The following is a 16540-nucleotide window of genomic DNA, read 5'->3' on the forward strand; positions in this document are numbered from 1 at the left end:
CTGGAATGATGAATTCCTTGGAAGGCGTCTCTGCACTCTCAGTTCCACGTGCACAGAGAGAGCTGTGAGCACAGGAGGGCACATCTGAAGGGACACACAGCTCATGCCACTGTGCACCTGCACAGCCAGGAGGGTTGGGGTAACTAGAGAACAGGTGGAATCAGGGAATTACTCCCCTTCTCTCTCTCCCAAGTATTTGGGGATTTCAGCTCTCCTTGTTTGTCTCCAAATAAGAGTGATGCCCAAGGATTCTAACAGAAAAATCTGTTCTCCAGCTCCTGTTCCCTGCTGTGCTAGAGACAACCTGGGGACAGTCGCTCTGCCCCTGCTCCATCCTCCCTCCTTCCACTGGGCCATTACTGTGACACTCAATTATTTCACATTTGCAAACCCGTTCTCATGCCTTTTTTGAAAGCAAGCGATAGAAGTGCAAATTCTTATTATTGCACTTGAAGAGCTTTTTGCAAAGCTGTTGTTAATGAGCTTGCTTAATGAGCTTTCTTAAATCTATATTTATACCCTGTATACAGCTGTATATAGATAGAGCAATGCCTGAAATATGTGTGGATTGCACACACATATGCCTGGGAAAATGAAGGGTGATTAACACGCATCTTCTTCAGTTAGACCATGCCAGTATTTATTCGTTTTTCCTTGGAAATTGGAGAGATAAAAGATCCATTCTGGAATAAAATAATTCTGTGCACATGTGCTTGATGGTTTTGTTTATGAGCCCCAAGTATGTGAGTGTGTGTGTGTGTGAGACAGATGGTGTGTCTGTTTGTGAGAGATATGATGCGGGGATGAATGTCTGTAAAAATACAGGTTTCTTAAGGGCTTTTTATAATTTTTTTTTTTTTTAAGGAAAAGACAAAATAACAAATGCCTGCTCAGTACATTATTTCCTGTGTCATGCTTTTTGTCAATATGACAGAGGAGTATTCCTGCAGAAGGCAAAGCTGCCCCCAAAAGTGAAGGGTGCTGCCCCCAGGGCTTCGAGCCGGGCATCGTGAATTCTCTTCAAGTTGTCAAAGTCCTGGGAAGTTTTGATAAGCAAATACTTTCTGGGCTCTGCCTCTTATTGGCTGTTTCTTCACCGCCAGATTTTGACACAAATAATCTGATTGAAAAATCAGGGAGGGGAACAGGGGGAAAAAAAAACAGAGAGAAAAAAGGAGAAGTATCTATTTCAACTGACTGCGACCAAGTGAAAAAGTGGAAGAGGAGTCCCGAGAGAGGACGACGTCTGGCTTGTCTGGGGAGATTTCAAGGCAAATCCAGTAAAGCAAAGTCCCTCAAACAGGTGATTGATTTATTCTTTTAAACACTTTTAATTGCATTGGTTTTCTCATTTTTCTGATCTGTTTTTCTAAGCTTTTTTCCTCCTTCTTCGCTCGTGTCTGCAAATATGTAATATATTCTATTGCCTAAGCCACTTGTCCTGAGGGCTCCTTTGTGGTAATAGTTCACCTGACTCATTTGAATTGAACCTTTTGAAATTATGTGCCATGTGCTTCACTTTTACACATGAAAATGGTAATAGAAAAAATATAAGAGGTGTGACAATGGTCTCAGGTACCTGTGTCCCAGCCAGCTCCATCAGCAGGAGCTGTGGATTATTTTACTTTGCCATTGAGGAGAGGGCAAACTGTGTTTTACCTTTTAATTAATTGCTCTTTTATAGGGCCAGACCTTAACACTCAGAGAGCAGCACACCTCTTCTGCCATCACCTGTGCCAGTTTTTGTGGATGACAATTCCTCTCCCATTCAGGATTTTTGCTTTGAATTCATCTTTTATTATTTTTCCACCCTTTTTGAATATAGACTGATTAATCTAACAGTTTTTTAGCATATGGAATTAGCTATTTATAGGCTCTTCTCATATCACAAGATTGATTCAATACATTAATGGTTTGCAAGTTCACACTGAAATTGCATCTGTACATTGAGGAGATCTGGAATTTGGGAGCTTGCACTGCATAATTCCATCCATGGAACCCTAAGGCAAAGTTTCCTAAAACCAGTGGCATTCCCAACATCATGGGGAGCTATGTGAGCTTTCCAGAGAACAAGTGCTGCAATTACAGTCTAAATATGTTTTTTTTCTGGATGTTGCAGTTATACCAGCATTTCTGTTCAACTTTTTTGGCAAGATTTCCACCATAATTTGCTGCCCATGCCATAATGTCCATTTATCCAGTCTTACCACAAGAATTAAAAATGTTCTGTTCATTTTTCCAATAAAAAAGTGGTGTTTAAGTTACTTGCCCAAAGTACATTCGATTTTGCAAGGGTGGACCAGTAAAAAAATGATTAATTTTGTTGTAAAGAGCTGAAATTCTTTCAAATTTGACTTTATATTTAAAAAAATTATAAAACCTCTTATTTTATTTTATTTTGGTTTGGTTCTTAAACCACAGACACATCATGTTCTACTTTGTGCTTTTTTTTCTTTTAAAATGTAATATTTTGAAAGAGAAACTATTCTGTATTTTTGGAAGCTTCACTTTTTCCAGAAAAAAAAATAAAAAGAAGGAAAAAAAAAGCATGAAAAGGGCAATATTAAGATATAAATATAAATTAAACAATGGAAAGGAAAAAGTGCTTTTTAGCCTAAAACTTTGTATGCCCATCAGCCTTTCTGAGGATGTGGTGTAATGTACTGCTAGTGAGTTCTAGCCTTGTAATGGCAGTTAAAATGTAATGTTTCACTGAGTGCAGCAGGAAAAAGACTTTAGTCTCTACAATTAACCTTGGAAATCTGAAAACAGAATGACTTGAATTTAGAGGAAAATGCAAGTCAGCTTTAGAATGGAGCCTTCACTGCAAATTGGGTTCAGCGTGGCACAATCCTGCAAACCCTGTCCCCACCAAAGGCTTCATTAAAGGCTTCACAGAGAGTGTGAATTTGCTCTAAATTACATCAAGGACCAGTCCTGTGGGTTTGGGAGCTGAGAGCTGTTGTGCAGTGAAGTGAGAGTGAGGGCTTCCTGAGGAACACAGGATCCAGTAAATTGAGGATCCTGGAGTCAGAAAGCCACCCCTAAACTAAAAACCAAGCCCATTTGCAATGTTTCAGTGTCCCATTAGAGTTTTACCTGGGGTATTCTGCAAAATCATCCAAAAGCTTTGCTGAGGATGAAGGAACTTTGAGTTTGAACCTGCAAATGCTGGATCTGCTTTCAGATCTGACTGGGGAATTTATAACTGGTGAAAGAAACCCTTCTAAGGTGCTTCAGGTGAGGTGCCCAAAATAGTGAAGCTGCTTTTTTCCCCTTGGCTCCCACTGTCTTTTCCTCAAGGCACATTAGAATGTTATTATACAGCTGCATGAATGGCAGGCTAATAAGAATGCCAGTTCTAGCCACCTACTGGTTTTATGTCCTATATTGAATTAATAAAAATGCCAGAACACTTCCATTTTGGATGGGCACTCCTGCCCAAGCAATAAATCCCCTTGTGCACTTACCAGTCCAGGTAGAAACAGCTGCCACAGAGGCTGAAATGAACAAAAAAAGAAAGTTTAATTTTCAGCAATGGATTGAAGCTAAATTCTGTGAAAAGCTTCAATAACTCTAAAACGTAGCAGGGTGCAGGGTCCATTGTCCACAGCACTGCTTTTCCTGGGAAATCCTGTGAGCCATTAGGAGCAGCTGATCTCTTGCTACAGATAATCTGGAGTTTCAAGGAAAAACAGTCCTTTTTCCTCCCACAATCTCTGCTTGTAGCTTTCCTCCAGCCTGGTTGTGTGAATCACAAAGCCAGTCCAGTGCAGTTGTTAATTAACTCTGCTTTGGGCTCCCAGTTCCTTTTTTTTCTGTAAAATGGGGTGGGGGAAGGTGACTTCCTTTTGCAACGTTCAGTCCATTGAGGATGGTTGTGCTCAGTCGTTATCAGCATTCAGGATACTGGACCAAATTTGACTTTTACACAGGCTGAGGCAAACACATCCAGAAAGATTCTTTTTATTCATGGGCATCTGCTTTCAGGCACCACTGGGAAAGAGGGGCTGTGCTTAGTGCTGTCTGTACTTGGCATATGGGCACTGCCATAAAACTTTGCTGGATTGCTTAAACCACCCATCTCCAGTCCTGTGATTTACCTGGCTGAGCTGCCCAGCTGCTGCCACAGGATTCTCCAGGATTCTCCAGCCTGAGGGCAGGGAGAGTGGCTGTTCCAGCAGGCACAGCTGGATGCAGGCTCTCACCTCCAGTTACCCACTGTCACAGCCTCCTCCTCCTCCACCGTGGAGGAAGCCCAGGAGAACAAGGAGCTGGTTAATTCAGGCAGAGGAATCTGATGCCCGAAGTTTCCTGGTGTGAATACCCCTCATTGTGGACACAGTGCTGCCCCAGCACATGGGAAAACCCCTGTGACAGGAGTGGAAATTCCAGGTTTGAAGGGTTTGAGGCAGCACCTTAGCTTGGGGCAGGTGTATAGTGCAGGGTTGGCTCAGCTGGGACTGACCAAGAGCTCAGCAGTCCCTGGAATGGCAGGGACACGGGCTGAGCAGAGCTGCTGAAGGGTTGTAACCCACTGCAGAGCAGCCCTGTCTTTGAGTGCAGCTATTTCTGTGCCTGCAGCTTTTCACTGGGCTGCAGGACTCTTTACAGATCTTTGAATAAACCTCATTAGAGAGTTCCAGGAGAGCAAAAAGCAGCCATGTGTGCTTCAGTGCCCCTTCCCTCAAGGGCCTGCTTATGGTCCATCCTCAGTGCTGTTCCGTCCTTTTTCTAAAATTAAATTAAAAGTCTGCTTATGGCCTCAGCTTTCTATTATTCACCTCAAGCTACACGTAAATTTCTTGGAAAAAGATGAAGAAAAACAGGTGAGTCATTTCACAAGAAAAAATGGTTAGAACCAACAAGAGTTATCCCTGAAATCATAGATGGAACAGTGGGAATCCTAGACCAGATTTTCAAAGACAGCAGCATATCCAAAGGGGGGCACCCTGGCAATCCCCCTGTCCCCAGCAGACCTGGCTGTGGGAATCCCACAGCACTGTAAATGTGGCCCTCAGACCTTTAAACAAAACATCACTGGGCTCTGTAATTATATTTAGCATGAAGGGGCAGTACAGGCACTTCTGAACTCTGGGGAACAGACCTTTCCATCCCTGTCTGTTTGGGATTTCAGGACTGCTCTGTCCTTGGACAGACATTTCATATCATTCCTGCTTAACAGGTGCAAACTTTGTGGATTTTTGGGTTTTTTTTTTTAGTAAATAAGTAAGTTCCACTGGACTGCTCTCAGGAAGGAACAAAACTTAATAACAGTTTCCAGTCAACAGAGAGCCAGGACTTAAATGCTGACTTTTCAAATGAAATATTGCAAGATTTGTTTTTAGTGCCTCTATCCCAAACAACTACAAGGGGAAATGCAAATACACATGCAAATAAGGCACCAGCTGATATTAGTGCACACAACATTGTCCCTGTTGCCACCCTGCCTCCATCAGAGCAGTTACCAGCCCCAGGGAGTGGGCACAGGGTGGGCTGGGTTCTGGGTAGCAAAGATAACACATGCATTGCAAGAGAATTTGGTATGATTAAATTTCAGCATTTTATGTTTGTCCCTAACCCGCCTTTTCAACGGTCTGTAATACTTGAGTTGGGTCCAAAAGGTGACTTCTCACCCAGCCCTCCTGCTCTGCCTCTGCTCTCTTGTTTGTCAGACAGAGCTCCAACTACTCAAGCAAGAGGGAAACCCTCCACACATCATTCTGCAGGGATCTCCCTGTCTCTCTCCTATTATTGGTGTTGTTTCTACCACTGTTTATATAATAATTTCACAGTAGAGCCCAGGCCATGGCGTGGGACAGGGCCCTTCCAGGTGCAGCACAAACACTCAGACTTTCTCCAGTGGGGATCTGTAACCCATGGTTCCCTCTGTGTCCTGCCAGGGAGGAGAAGATCAGAAATGCAGCCTGTCCTGTAGTCAGAGCAGGACTGCAAGAGACAGGTCCTGTCTGCCACAGACAGTTTTGGTCTGTAACACAGATCTCAGGTTAAGCCTGTCCCTGTTTCTTTTTCTGTAATCCTTTGCCTCAGCCTGGCGTGGGTTGTGAAGTTTGGTTTTTACAGAGTGCACTTAATCTGAAACAAGTGGGAATTTACTCCCCAAGCCACGGAGGTTTAGCTGGTGTTTGTCTGTGTTTCATCCCAGAAGGTGAATGGAAGATGCCACGTTCCTTTCTGGTGAAGAGCAAAAAGGCTCACACCTATCACCAGCACCGCTGTGTGGAAGATGACCTGCCAGTACTCACGTGGGCTCCAGTCCCCTCTGCCTTCACTGGTGAGTCAATCCATCCCCTGGCCTTGTAGGAACACACCAAGGTCAATCAATCATTCAGTAGGCAGCTAAGGGAGCAGGATGAGTGAGCTAAAGAGCATCCAAGGGCTTCCACACAGGGATGTCAGTGTAAGGGCAAGCTGATCCCTTACTGTGTGTCCTTTCCCTGCACCAAATCTGCTCTGATCCTCTCCTTGTTTTCTGCTGGGTTGCTGGGGAGATTTGAGCTATAAGATGCTGTGTGGAGTTGGTCACATTTGGGAAAAATGACCAACTTCAGGCCACTTATAGCTGGGAAAAGAGCTTGCACTGGGTTGTCAGTGTTCTACAAACTCACAACTCTGCCACCTCCATCTCTGGGCTCACTGCCCACATTCCCTCTGGACTGCATCTTCTCTACCTCGGGGTTTTACCGTCGCTTCCTGGTGTTAACACCACCCAACACAGCTCTGCCATCCCTGCTGTCCTCCCTCTGCTCCTGCTCCTGCTCTCCTGCAGCCATCCAAGCCGTGGCAGGGCCAGGGTAATTATCTTCTTCCTCCTTCAGGCGCATTCAAATTTTCTTTATTCAAATGTGAGATCAGTTTACCCTTTGTTCTAGAAAATTAGAGTCTAGCCCTGAGATAAGTTTGATAAAAAAGAAAGGAGGTAACATTTTAATTTCCATTCCTGCCATCATCCTTCAGCCATTTGTTGTGTCTGGTGAAGTGGCAGGTTTTGACAAGAGATAAATACTGTCCTTCAGCAGATCTATCCCATCTCCAGCAGAAAGGACACACATGCTGGACCTCTGTTTTCAGATTTTTACTACAAAGTTTAACAAGGGTTGGTTGGTGTCTTTAAGGGCTGGGACAAGCATGGAGAAATAAATGGGGGTGTGGGCAGGAGGAGACAAGGCTCAGTCTGCTTCCCTACTGGGCTGTCCATAAATCCAAGTTAACAATACCCAGCTCTCTCAGGAGAGGGGTGGGGAGGTTAATAAGTTAGTGATTGTTAGTTTCCCACACAAATGGAAATGGTTTTAAATAGGGAAATTATTCTTACAGACATAATTCTAGGGTTGGTTTTCTCTAACTGTATCAGGTATCAAGGATCCTATCAGCTCATCCTGCCCCCTCTGCCTTGCCTATCTCATCCTGCTTGGAATTTCCCTTCCTCAGCAATGGGCAGACCTTGAATGCTGATTGCATCACTCTGCACTTCCTCAGGGAATTGAGCATGGGCTGCTGTGTCCAGGCAGGAGTTCACACAAGAGTTCAAAACTCACATAAACAGACTCTTCTTGTAGCAAGAAGAGTGACACAGCTGTGACCTAAGTGTGACACTGCTCTTTACAGCCACAGGAGACAGGACACCAGAGGACATCAAGAAACAGGACCTGGGATGTGTGGTTCCAAAACAAGAAAAGGACCCACCTGAACTGAAAGAAGAGAGTGTCCCTTTCCAGTACCTGAGCAGGATGCTGCCAGGCCCTTCAGCTCAAGGTTGGCTACCCAAAACCCCAACAGCAAAAGAGATCAGGGCTGAGCTGGTTATGGAGCCCTTAAAACTGGGCCCAGATTTTCAGTAAATGAGAATTCTTATTTTGAAATCAATGATCAAACCTGCCACAGTCAGAGCTCATCAGGAGCATTCTGTATTTCATCAGAAAGAATGAAGGATTTTGCTGTTATTCCCAATGAATTAACCTCCCCACATTAATGCAGCTCTGTGCTATGTGGGTCGAGGCAGGTGCCCACAGGATACTTGTTCAAACACCTCATCAAGGAGGGCTAGCAGGGGGCTTCATATTCCCTTAGCCATAAAATTTCCATGGCATTCTTTGCCATAAAATTTCCTCAGATTGAAATCAAAGTCACGATGGGAACTTTACCTGGGGAAACAGGATTTGAATCAAGGAGAATTTACCTACTGCAACTCCCGAGGTCAGGCAAGATGGGGAACTTTTGAACAATGGCAATGATGGTCACATCACCTCTCCCTCTCCTTTGCAAACTCAGAGATGGCCATGCCAGGGCTGCAGATCAAGGACTGCACCAACACAGCAAGCACCCCAACCTTCTACAAAGCTGGCTTTCCCTGGGATGCTTTCCACATGCCATACAGCTACCAGCAGATGTCTTCCAGCATGCAGTCAGCCCTGCTGGAGCACCCTGTGAGCCTGTATGGGAGCCACCTCCTGCCCAGCACCGAGCCCCCCCTGGATTACAGCCTGCATTATTCCTCAGACATGGAGACCTTCCACTGCGTGAAGTGCAACAAGGTGTGTGTTGGATGAGAACCTCTGGGATGGGGAGGGCCTGGAGGGATTTTTATGGCACACATGAAGCATGAAAGCCATTCTTCAGTCAGGCACACCAAAGTGTGTGGCTCAGAGCGGGGCCTGCAGTCAGGAGAACAGGGCAGTGGGAATGCTGCAGTTCACATGAGCTCTCACAGAGGGGAGAATTGAATAAAGGGAAGGAATTGAAAACAGAGATGGAGATGCAGCCACCTCATGTCAGAAAAATCACAGGGATTTTGTTTTGCAGGTGTTCTCCACTCCCCACGGACTGGAGGTCCATGTCCGAAGGTCTCACAGCGGGACCCGTCCCTTTGCCTGTGAAGTGTGTGGCAAAACCTTTGGGCACGCCGTGAGCCTGGAGCAGCACACCAACATCCACTCCCAGGTGGGTGGCATGGTTCCAGAGAACCAGCTCTGGACCTCAGCTCTTGCTTAATCCATTACAGAGGAAGTGACACTTCCTAGGTTACAAACGTGATGCCTTTCCTGTGGCACGCAGTGACAAGGACAGGAGCTCTGAAAACCAACCATAGCTCTTGGTCTCACAAATCTCAGTCTGCCCTTCAGAATTCCTTGGAAGGGAAGGGAGGATCATTGCTACTCACCCTTCTGTGCCTCACCTCCTGCTAAAGGATGCAATGGATCACAAGATGTGATCCATTTCCATAATTAAGCCTCCCTGCATTCCCTTTGTGCTGCACCCAGCATTATCAGTCCACGAGCCAAGGAGATTTGCTTATCAAATCTACAATTCTCATCACTCTTCAAGCTCTGTCACATGTCTTGCAGCCTCAGACATCCCATGATTTTCCTTCCCCAACAGGAAAGAAGCTTTGAGTGCAAGATGTGTGGGAAGACATTCAAACGTTCCTCCACCCTCTCCACTCACCTGCTGATCCACTCGGACACACGGCCCTACCCCTGCCAGTACTGCGGGAAGCGCTTCCACCAGAAGTCAGACATGAAGAAGCACACGTACATCCACACAGGTGACAGACCAAATATTCCACGAGAAAACCAAAATTAGAGCCCATCATGCCGATGTACACACACAGTCCCCAAGCACAGGGGTATTGCACTGGGGATAAGCTTCCAGAGGCACTGCAAAGTCATTATATTCCATGTGGGCTGAGACAGCAGGAGGCTGAAGCACATCTGCCTGACAAAGAGGTGGTTATTGGCCAGCCTCTGGTGCATGTGGGGTTGTACCCAGCCCTGGATGCAGGGAATGGGTCACTCAGCTGCAGGGGACTGTCCCTGGTTCTTCTCACCCTCTGGTGCTGGGTCACAATCCAGACACATCACCAGCAGAGCTGGGCTGGCAGCACCCTGATGCCCAAGCAAGTCTGACTCTGCTAAAATGCATTTATTTCTATCTCTCTTCCTTCATCTGTTAAAGTGATTTATTTTTTTTTACCATTTTCTGTTCCCTGCAGGGGAGAAGCCCCACAAATGCCAGGTGTGTGGCAAAGCCTTCAGCCAGAGCTCCAACCTGATCACCCACAGCCGCAAACACACGGGCTTCAAACCCTTCAGCTGCGAGCTCTGTGCCAAGGGCTTCCAGCGCAAGGTGGATCTGCGCAGGCACCGAGAGACCCAGCACAGCCTCAAGTGAGGCCTCTTTGCTTCAAGACTGTCCCCAGCACTTCCACCCAGCTCATCAAGCTCCCATGGTGTCCTGTGTTCCCCTGGGGACTGGCCAAGTCGTGCATTGGCTTTGGTGTTTGGAACCACAGGGCCTTGCACATCCCAAAGAAACCTGTGGGAGCTTTCGCTTTTTGATTGCGACAGGTACCAGCCCAGAGCTGACATCACTGCTCAAGTGTAAATCCAGAGGAATTCCTCCAAGGTCACTGTTACTCTGGCTTTACACCAGGAGCAGAATCCAGTTCATCAGGCTGCCCAGCGGGGAGGAGGGGACTCCTGGGCTGGTGGCAGCAACAATCTGTACAAAGCTGGTGCTGTAACCGTGTTCTGCTCTGATGGTTGGGAAGATAAGCCCAGGGCATGCAAATAGATTGCATTCAGTCAGCTGTGTTCAACCTGGACAGGCCTTCTGCAGAGACTTGCCCAGGCCATAAATTCTGCCAACAGACACCTTAAAGTCATTTCTTTCAGCAGAGCATTTACTGTGATCAAATGACAAGTTAACTGTGCTGTATTTTTAGCTTGGAGTGGGAGGAAAATACTGAAGAAACAGCTCCTATCCCTAGCAGATAACAGGGGTCTCTAAATACATTCCTCAGACACACCATGCTGCAGAAATCCCAAGCAGGCTCCAGGAAGAACCACACCACAGCACCAGGCACAAGCTAATAATCCCCATGTCTTGGTGCCATGGGAGAGTCTGGCTGCTCTTGGAATCGGGGCTGGTATGTCCCACAAAATTTCCCTGCATGCTGGACATGCCAGCTTAGAGCTGTCCTGAGCAACCCTGAGTCACTGCACGGGCAGGAGTGACCCTGGATATCAATGTCAAGGGCCAGATTTCTGCTTGCCAGGCACTCTCCTCAAGGAGGAAGTGACTGAGCCTGTATATGTTGGCAGAGCATGCAAGCACCTCACAAGTGTTATACAAAGACAGCAGTGGTATTTCCTGCTTTTGCCAGGTCTAGGGGTTGAAGCAAAGCACTGAAGCAAGTAAAGAACCAGTTCCCCTCCAAGCTCTGCCAAATTCTCTCTCTATAACCTTTGGCAAGGCACTGCACTGGGCTTTTGTTTTTCCACCCCTCCTGGTGGCGTGGGGCCATTCACTCAGGTTTGTGGAGTCCCCTGAGTTCTTAACAGGAAGGACAAAGTATTATTATAACATTATTATAACACAGACAAGTGTTTTCAGTTAATTGGGGCATTGTAGCAGCACATGGCTCGCTCCATAACTGCATCCCTGAACACATGGCCTTGGACAATGACACCAGTGGGAATTACCCTGGAAACAGGCTGTGGCCATTTCACTCCAGAGGCTTATGAAGGAGTGCCCATCATGGGCAAAGACAAAATGATCCAAGTGGAAAATTCATGTATTGCCAGGAGAGAACTGCCCTCAGTTCCACTGCTGTAAAATCCCAAGTTATTCTCCTAAGACCTAAAATGTTCTTGCCCCTTTTATGCTGTGCCTAAGCTGTAAGTCATTAATATGTACCTGGAAGCTCAAACCCAGAGTCTGTACTCCTGGCTTTACTTGTAGACTGTAAATATGTATTTATACTTATTCTAATGTATATTTTTATTGCACTATACCAGACAGTGACATGTACAGGCCTGCTGGGATTTATCTGATAAATCTGTTCCTTCTTAGTAACTGGGCTAACACAGTGTATTTCGTGTTCAAAACACTCATTTAAAGAACGGCTCACACCTGACTCTGGGGACACAGGCAGTGGGGATGGGGTGCAAAAGGAGAAGAGAAAGAGTCTAGGATTGCTCTTTATGGTTTGAGTGGGGATAAAGATGGAAATTCACATGCAAGAAAGGGCTCCCATTAGAGAGACTTTCATCCTGGAGACAGACTGGTGCAGAGCCCCAGGGAGCCAGAGCCAGCTCTGCAGAGCAGGAGGGCACAGCAGGTACATGGAATGTGTGTCCAACAGACAGTGCCAAAGCCCCCCAAAAATCCCTGCTGTCCTTTCCTGAGCCTTTCTGGGGAAGATGCATAACCTGTGATGGAACTGGTCCCCAGCCCCCACACACACCTGTGAACACCCACAGATGCACAAGCCTTGCTCAAGGTAAAGCCATTTCAGCTTATTAAAATTACTGCCCAAAATGCAAACTGTGTTTGTTATTCCCCTTGTCCTCCACTAATCTGCAAACAGAAATATTCAAAGAGGGTGTCAGCATCTGGACTGCTCAGGACCAAAACTCTCCAGCCCCAAACCACAGAGGCACACCAGCACAGACTTCCCTGGGGACAGCAGGGGTGCCTCATGTAAAGCTTCCCAATTTTGGCCATTTGGAGTCAAGTGCTGGCACACATCAGTTGGCAAGAGTACTGTGACCACTCATAGAACCAAACCAGACAGTTGGTTCTTCTGAGCCTCATGAAGAAGAGCTGCTGTATCCATTAGATTTTCTTCCTGTCCTTGATTTCCAAGGTACAGAGGAGCTATAACCTTCAATGTACAGCTGGGATCTTCTCTCCTGTGTGCTCCTACAGCTTCTCCCTTCAAACACAGCACAAATCACCTCAGCACTGTCTGCTATTTCCCCAGGACTCCAGGGTGGGTTACTGATCCCAGACATTCCTGAAGAGCAGCTACACCAGAGGAGGCAGTGCCAGGAGAGAACTGGAGTTGTTAACACTTAGCCTGGTGCTTGTGAGGAGCCTGGGGAGCCCATCCCAGGAGATCCAGGGACAACTTTGGCTGGATGGGCAGCGAGGGGAGGAGCACACTGGGATGGCTGCTGCAGAGCTCAGGAGAGCACAGCTGTGCCAGAGCAGTGCAGGGGATCCAGGCTGACCCACAGGCACAGGCAGTGTATGAGACACAGCCTGTGCAGGAGACCACTGGCAAAGGCACCAGTGAGCCAGAGACAGGAGGAGACAAAAGGGAGGAGAGGACAGGGAATTAACTTGCAGTGTTTTCCACTAAGACACTACAGTTTCTTCCACTTGAGTAATGAGTTGCCACTTCAAGATCACCTAATGCCCAAGCCATGGTATTGCTAGAGGCCTGTGGATGCCAGCAGCCTGAAGGAAAACCATGGCAGAGCCCCACTGTCCCCTCTTCCCTCCCAGCACAGCACCAGCCACGGGCAGACCCTGATCCTTGGAGCTGCTGAATCTACACCACGGGTACCCAAGGATGCTCAGCACCCGTCAGGAGCAGGCCATGGCTGTCACCAACTCCTAACACACCTGGCCTTGCTCTCCAAACATGCAAATCCTCTTCAGTTCCGATCACTCTGGTACAGCCCCTTTCCCACCACCTCCCCTTGCATCACAAACATTCTGGTCAGTCAGTCAAGGAAACAGATAGCAAAAAGCAAAATCTCAACTAATCTCTGTGGCTGAAGAAAGAGCTGATTGTTTTTGCCTCTCCTTGAGCCGGCTCTGTATCCTGTACTTCCCCAGTCCCCTTCACACCTCCCTCCCTTTATTGCTAGGGAAAAATAAATCCTGGTCTCTGGGCTGTTTTGTTTAGCAAATGAGGGACATGCAAAGCACTAACCCCGGGCATTGTCAGGAGGAGAGAGGTGCCTCTGTGTCTTCCAGACAGCCTTGAGGCACTGAGAGCAGCAGCCCAGAAGAGCTGTGATTAAGGGTGGATTTCAGTTTGGACACGGGATGACTCTGTCTTCCTCATGAGGACAGAGCCAGGGGACACCTGCAGGAAGCAGAGGTGTGTTCCCAGCCAGCAAGGCATTAGGCTGGAACTTATCTTCAGGTTATAATAACCTCACAGAGTGCAATCCTGGAGAAGGCAAGAACCTGAAGGTTTCTTGTGTTGGCAATTGTTAAGGAAGCCCTAAACAGAACTGAGAGGAAGGACAGGGAAGAATTAGACTCCAGTTGGGTGCAGGTTCTACTGGTTAAAGTTATTTGCTGCATCCACTTCCTTCCTGCCTTAGACATCACAAGAAAGGGTTTTCGGTAAAAAATAAAATAAAATAAAAAAGACAAGAGCAGAGACCCTTGTTCTCACAGCAGGTTGCTCCTCAGTCTCAGGTGATGGAGACACAGCAGCAGCTTAAATCCAGCCCATCAGCACAGCACACAAAAGGAAACTTGAAGGTGTGGGGCAATCTCCCAGAAATAGCTGCATACACATTTCCTTGCACAGGGAAAGCATTCCTGCCTGCAATTAGGGGCCTAGCGTGGAACTGGATGTGAAGCTCATCCTGCAGTGCTGCTACAGAATAATAAAAAATAAGTACATCACAAACCATTTTTTAAACATTTAATTTTCTTACAAAGCAGAGATTTCTCCCCCCCTTTTCACCTGGAATAGCACATCCACTCAGAGAAGGCAACCCAGAACAGCCACACAAAAATTATTCAGGGATAGTGAATCTCTGTGCTGGATGAGAAGAGAACACAGATCTCTGCAGAATTCCTGGCCCACCATCTTAAAACTAACAGTCACCATGGACACACACTGATCTTAAGGCTGCAACTTTAAACTGAGACTTAAGATCTGCTACACATTTACTGCATGACCTTGGGCAAGACTTGAGTGCTGGATTTCTGAAGTTGTTCAGCACACTGTGAAGCTCTCAGAAGATCTTCACCCCATCTGTGAGAGGAGGATAATCATTCCCCCTCTCCCCTTCATTTCACTTGTTTATTTCAACGGTAAGATAGTCAGGAATGAGAGTGCTCCTCCTTATCTCCCAGATCCAGCACCTCACACAATGGAGCCTTGATCTGGGCTGGAACGCCCAACTGTGCCAGCAATAACCAGCGATAGGAACTGAACCCAGCAGGGCACCCTCGCTCCAGGGCTGGCTCAGCAATCCTGCAGGCAGGCACACAGACCCTGCACTGAACCCACTGAACTCAAAACCAGCAGAGGAACAGGGTGAGCAGCAACACAGGGAGGATAAACCAGACAAGAGCATTTTGACTTGTGAATAATATTGCAGGGAGAGAGACAGAGCTGGGTATGAGCTGTAAACATCCCAGTCAGTGCCCTGACTCTGAATCTGCTGCTTCAGTCTGAGCACTCCTCAATCTGGTCCTTGGGCTGATTTTGACCTGTGGGCCCAAGGGGATCTGTGTTCACTGTCCCAGCAAGGCAGGCAGAGAGCAGAGAGTCCTCAGGAATGGGGAAATCTGGGGCTGGGGAGGAGCTGAGCGTGCACTGAGCTCAGCTTTGGTCTGATAAGTTTATCAAGCACTGCCGGCTGCTAACTGTCAGCCGGGGAAGGGAGCCTGTTAGGGAGGAGGAACAGCTCCCAGGGCAAGATAGGACAGCCCAGGCCTTATCAGAGTGCCTGAGCCAAAGAGGGAACTGGAGAGTGAGCACTTTCCAACCACTTCATCTGAACAACAGACAGATTGGCAGGAAAGGCCTGTCAGCCCTTTGCCACCCAGGCAGCCCCCCATCCGTGCAAATAACCCGGGCAAGTGCAGCCTGGGAGCAGCAAACATGAACACTGGGACCTGAGGGAAGGTCAGGGGACCTTCTACCTTCTTAGAAAACCTTCCTACCACGGGGAAGGTTTTCTAAGAGCATTTCTGAGTGTGAGAGTCAGATTGACAACAAACAATTCCGATGCTTACTGAGCGAGCTGCTCCTGTTCAGTGCCCAGAGCAGCTTCTCCCTGCGAGGTTTGGGAGGGGGATCTCCCACCTCCCAGTTGCACCAGCCACTAAGGTTTGGTGTACAGATAACTGCTCTGTCTCTGAAAAATAGTAAAGACCCCTGAGTGAATAGAAGGGGGAAAATCCTGACTGTTCCCATTTGAGTTCAAAAAGCAAGAGCCAGCAAATACCCATTCACAGTTTCTCCTAGGGCAGCAATAACCAAATCCATCCAGCTGAAGATCATAGCAGGGACTCCCTCCTGTGTTTGGATGAGCTCCCCTGGACCTGTGCAAGCTCCCTGTGCAAACACCTCAGCCATGACAGGGAGGGGAATGAGAGATCCCTGCAGGGCACATCCTCTGCTTGGTTTCCCTGATGAAGCTGGGTCGTGCAGGATGAACCAGTGTCACACTTGCAGCTTTAACATGTTTCTTTAGCCTGCCACACCATGTTGTCATCAGGTCACTGCTCATCCAGACCTTATGGCTAGCCCTCATCCTGCATCCCACCACCTTTGGTTCAGGCTGGTGTCTTGGGTCCTGCCTGTATCTGGGGGTTTTACTGAGATGCAAGCCCTGCCCCTGTGCTCCTCCTTGGCTGCCTGGCTGCAGTGCTGTCTCCTGCTCTCCATGGGATATGAGGCAAGAAACCTTCAGCACTAGGTCAGGAGATCTCTGCTGTGACCTTGTGACTCAAAGGCTCCCTTTCTTGATAA

General features: G+C 47.4%; 1 protein-coding gene across 1 annotated transcript; it reads left to right on the forward strand.

The window, feature by feature from the left end:
* The first annotated feature begins 1135 nt into the window (after positions 1-1135).
* Positions 1136-12329, forward strand: GFI1B (growth factor independent 1B transcriptional repressor). Its single transcript, XM_041406949.1, has 7 exons — positions 1136-1303; positions 6167-6295; positions 7630-7776; positions 8293-8555; positions 8824-8961; positions 9400-9565; positions 10013-12329. Exons 2-7 carry the CDS (start codon positions 6181-6183, stop codon positions 10189-10191), a joined length of 1008 nt encoding a protein of 335 aa, XP_041262883.1. The 5' UTR covers positions 1136-1303; positions 6167-6180; the 3' UTR covers positions 10192-12329.
* Positions 12330-16540: the final 4211 nt, after the last annotated feature.

The sequence above is a fragment of the Onychostruthus taczanowskii genome, unplaced genomic scaffold, assembly GCF_017590055.1.
Source record: "Onychostruthus taczanowskii isolate IOZ18803 unplaced genomic scaffold, ASM1759005v1 scaffold25, whole genome shotgun sequence".
Lineage (NCBI taxonomy): Eukaryota > Metazoa > Chordata > Aves > Passeriformes > Passeridae > Onychostruthus > Onychostruthus taczanowskii.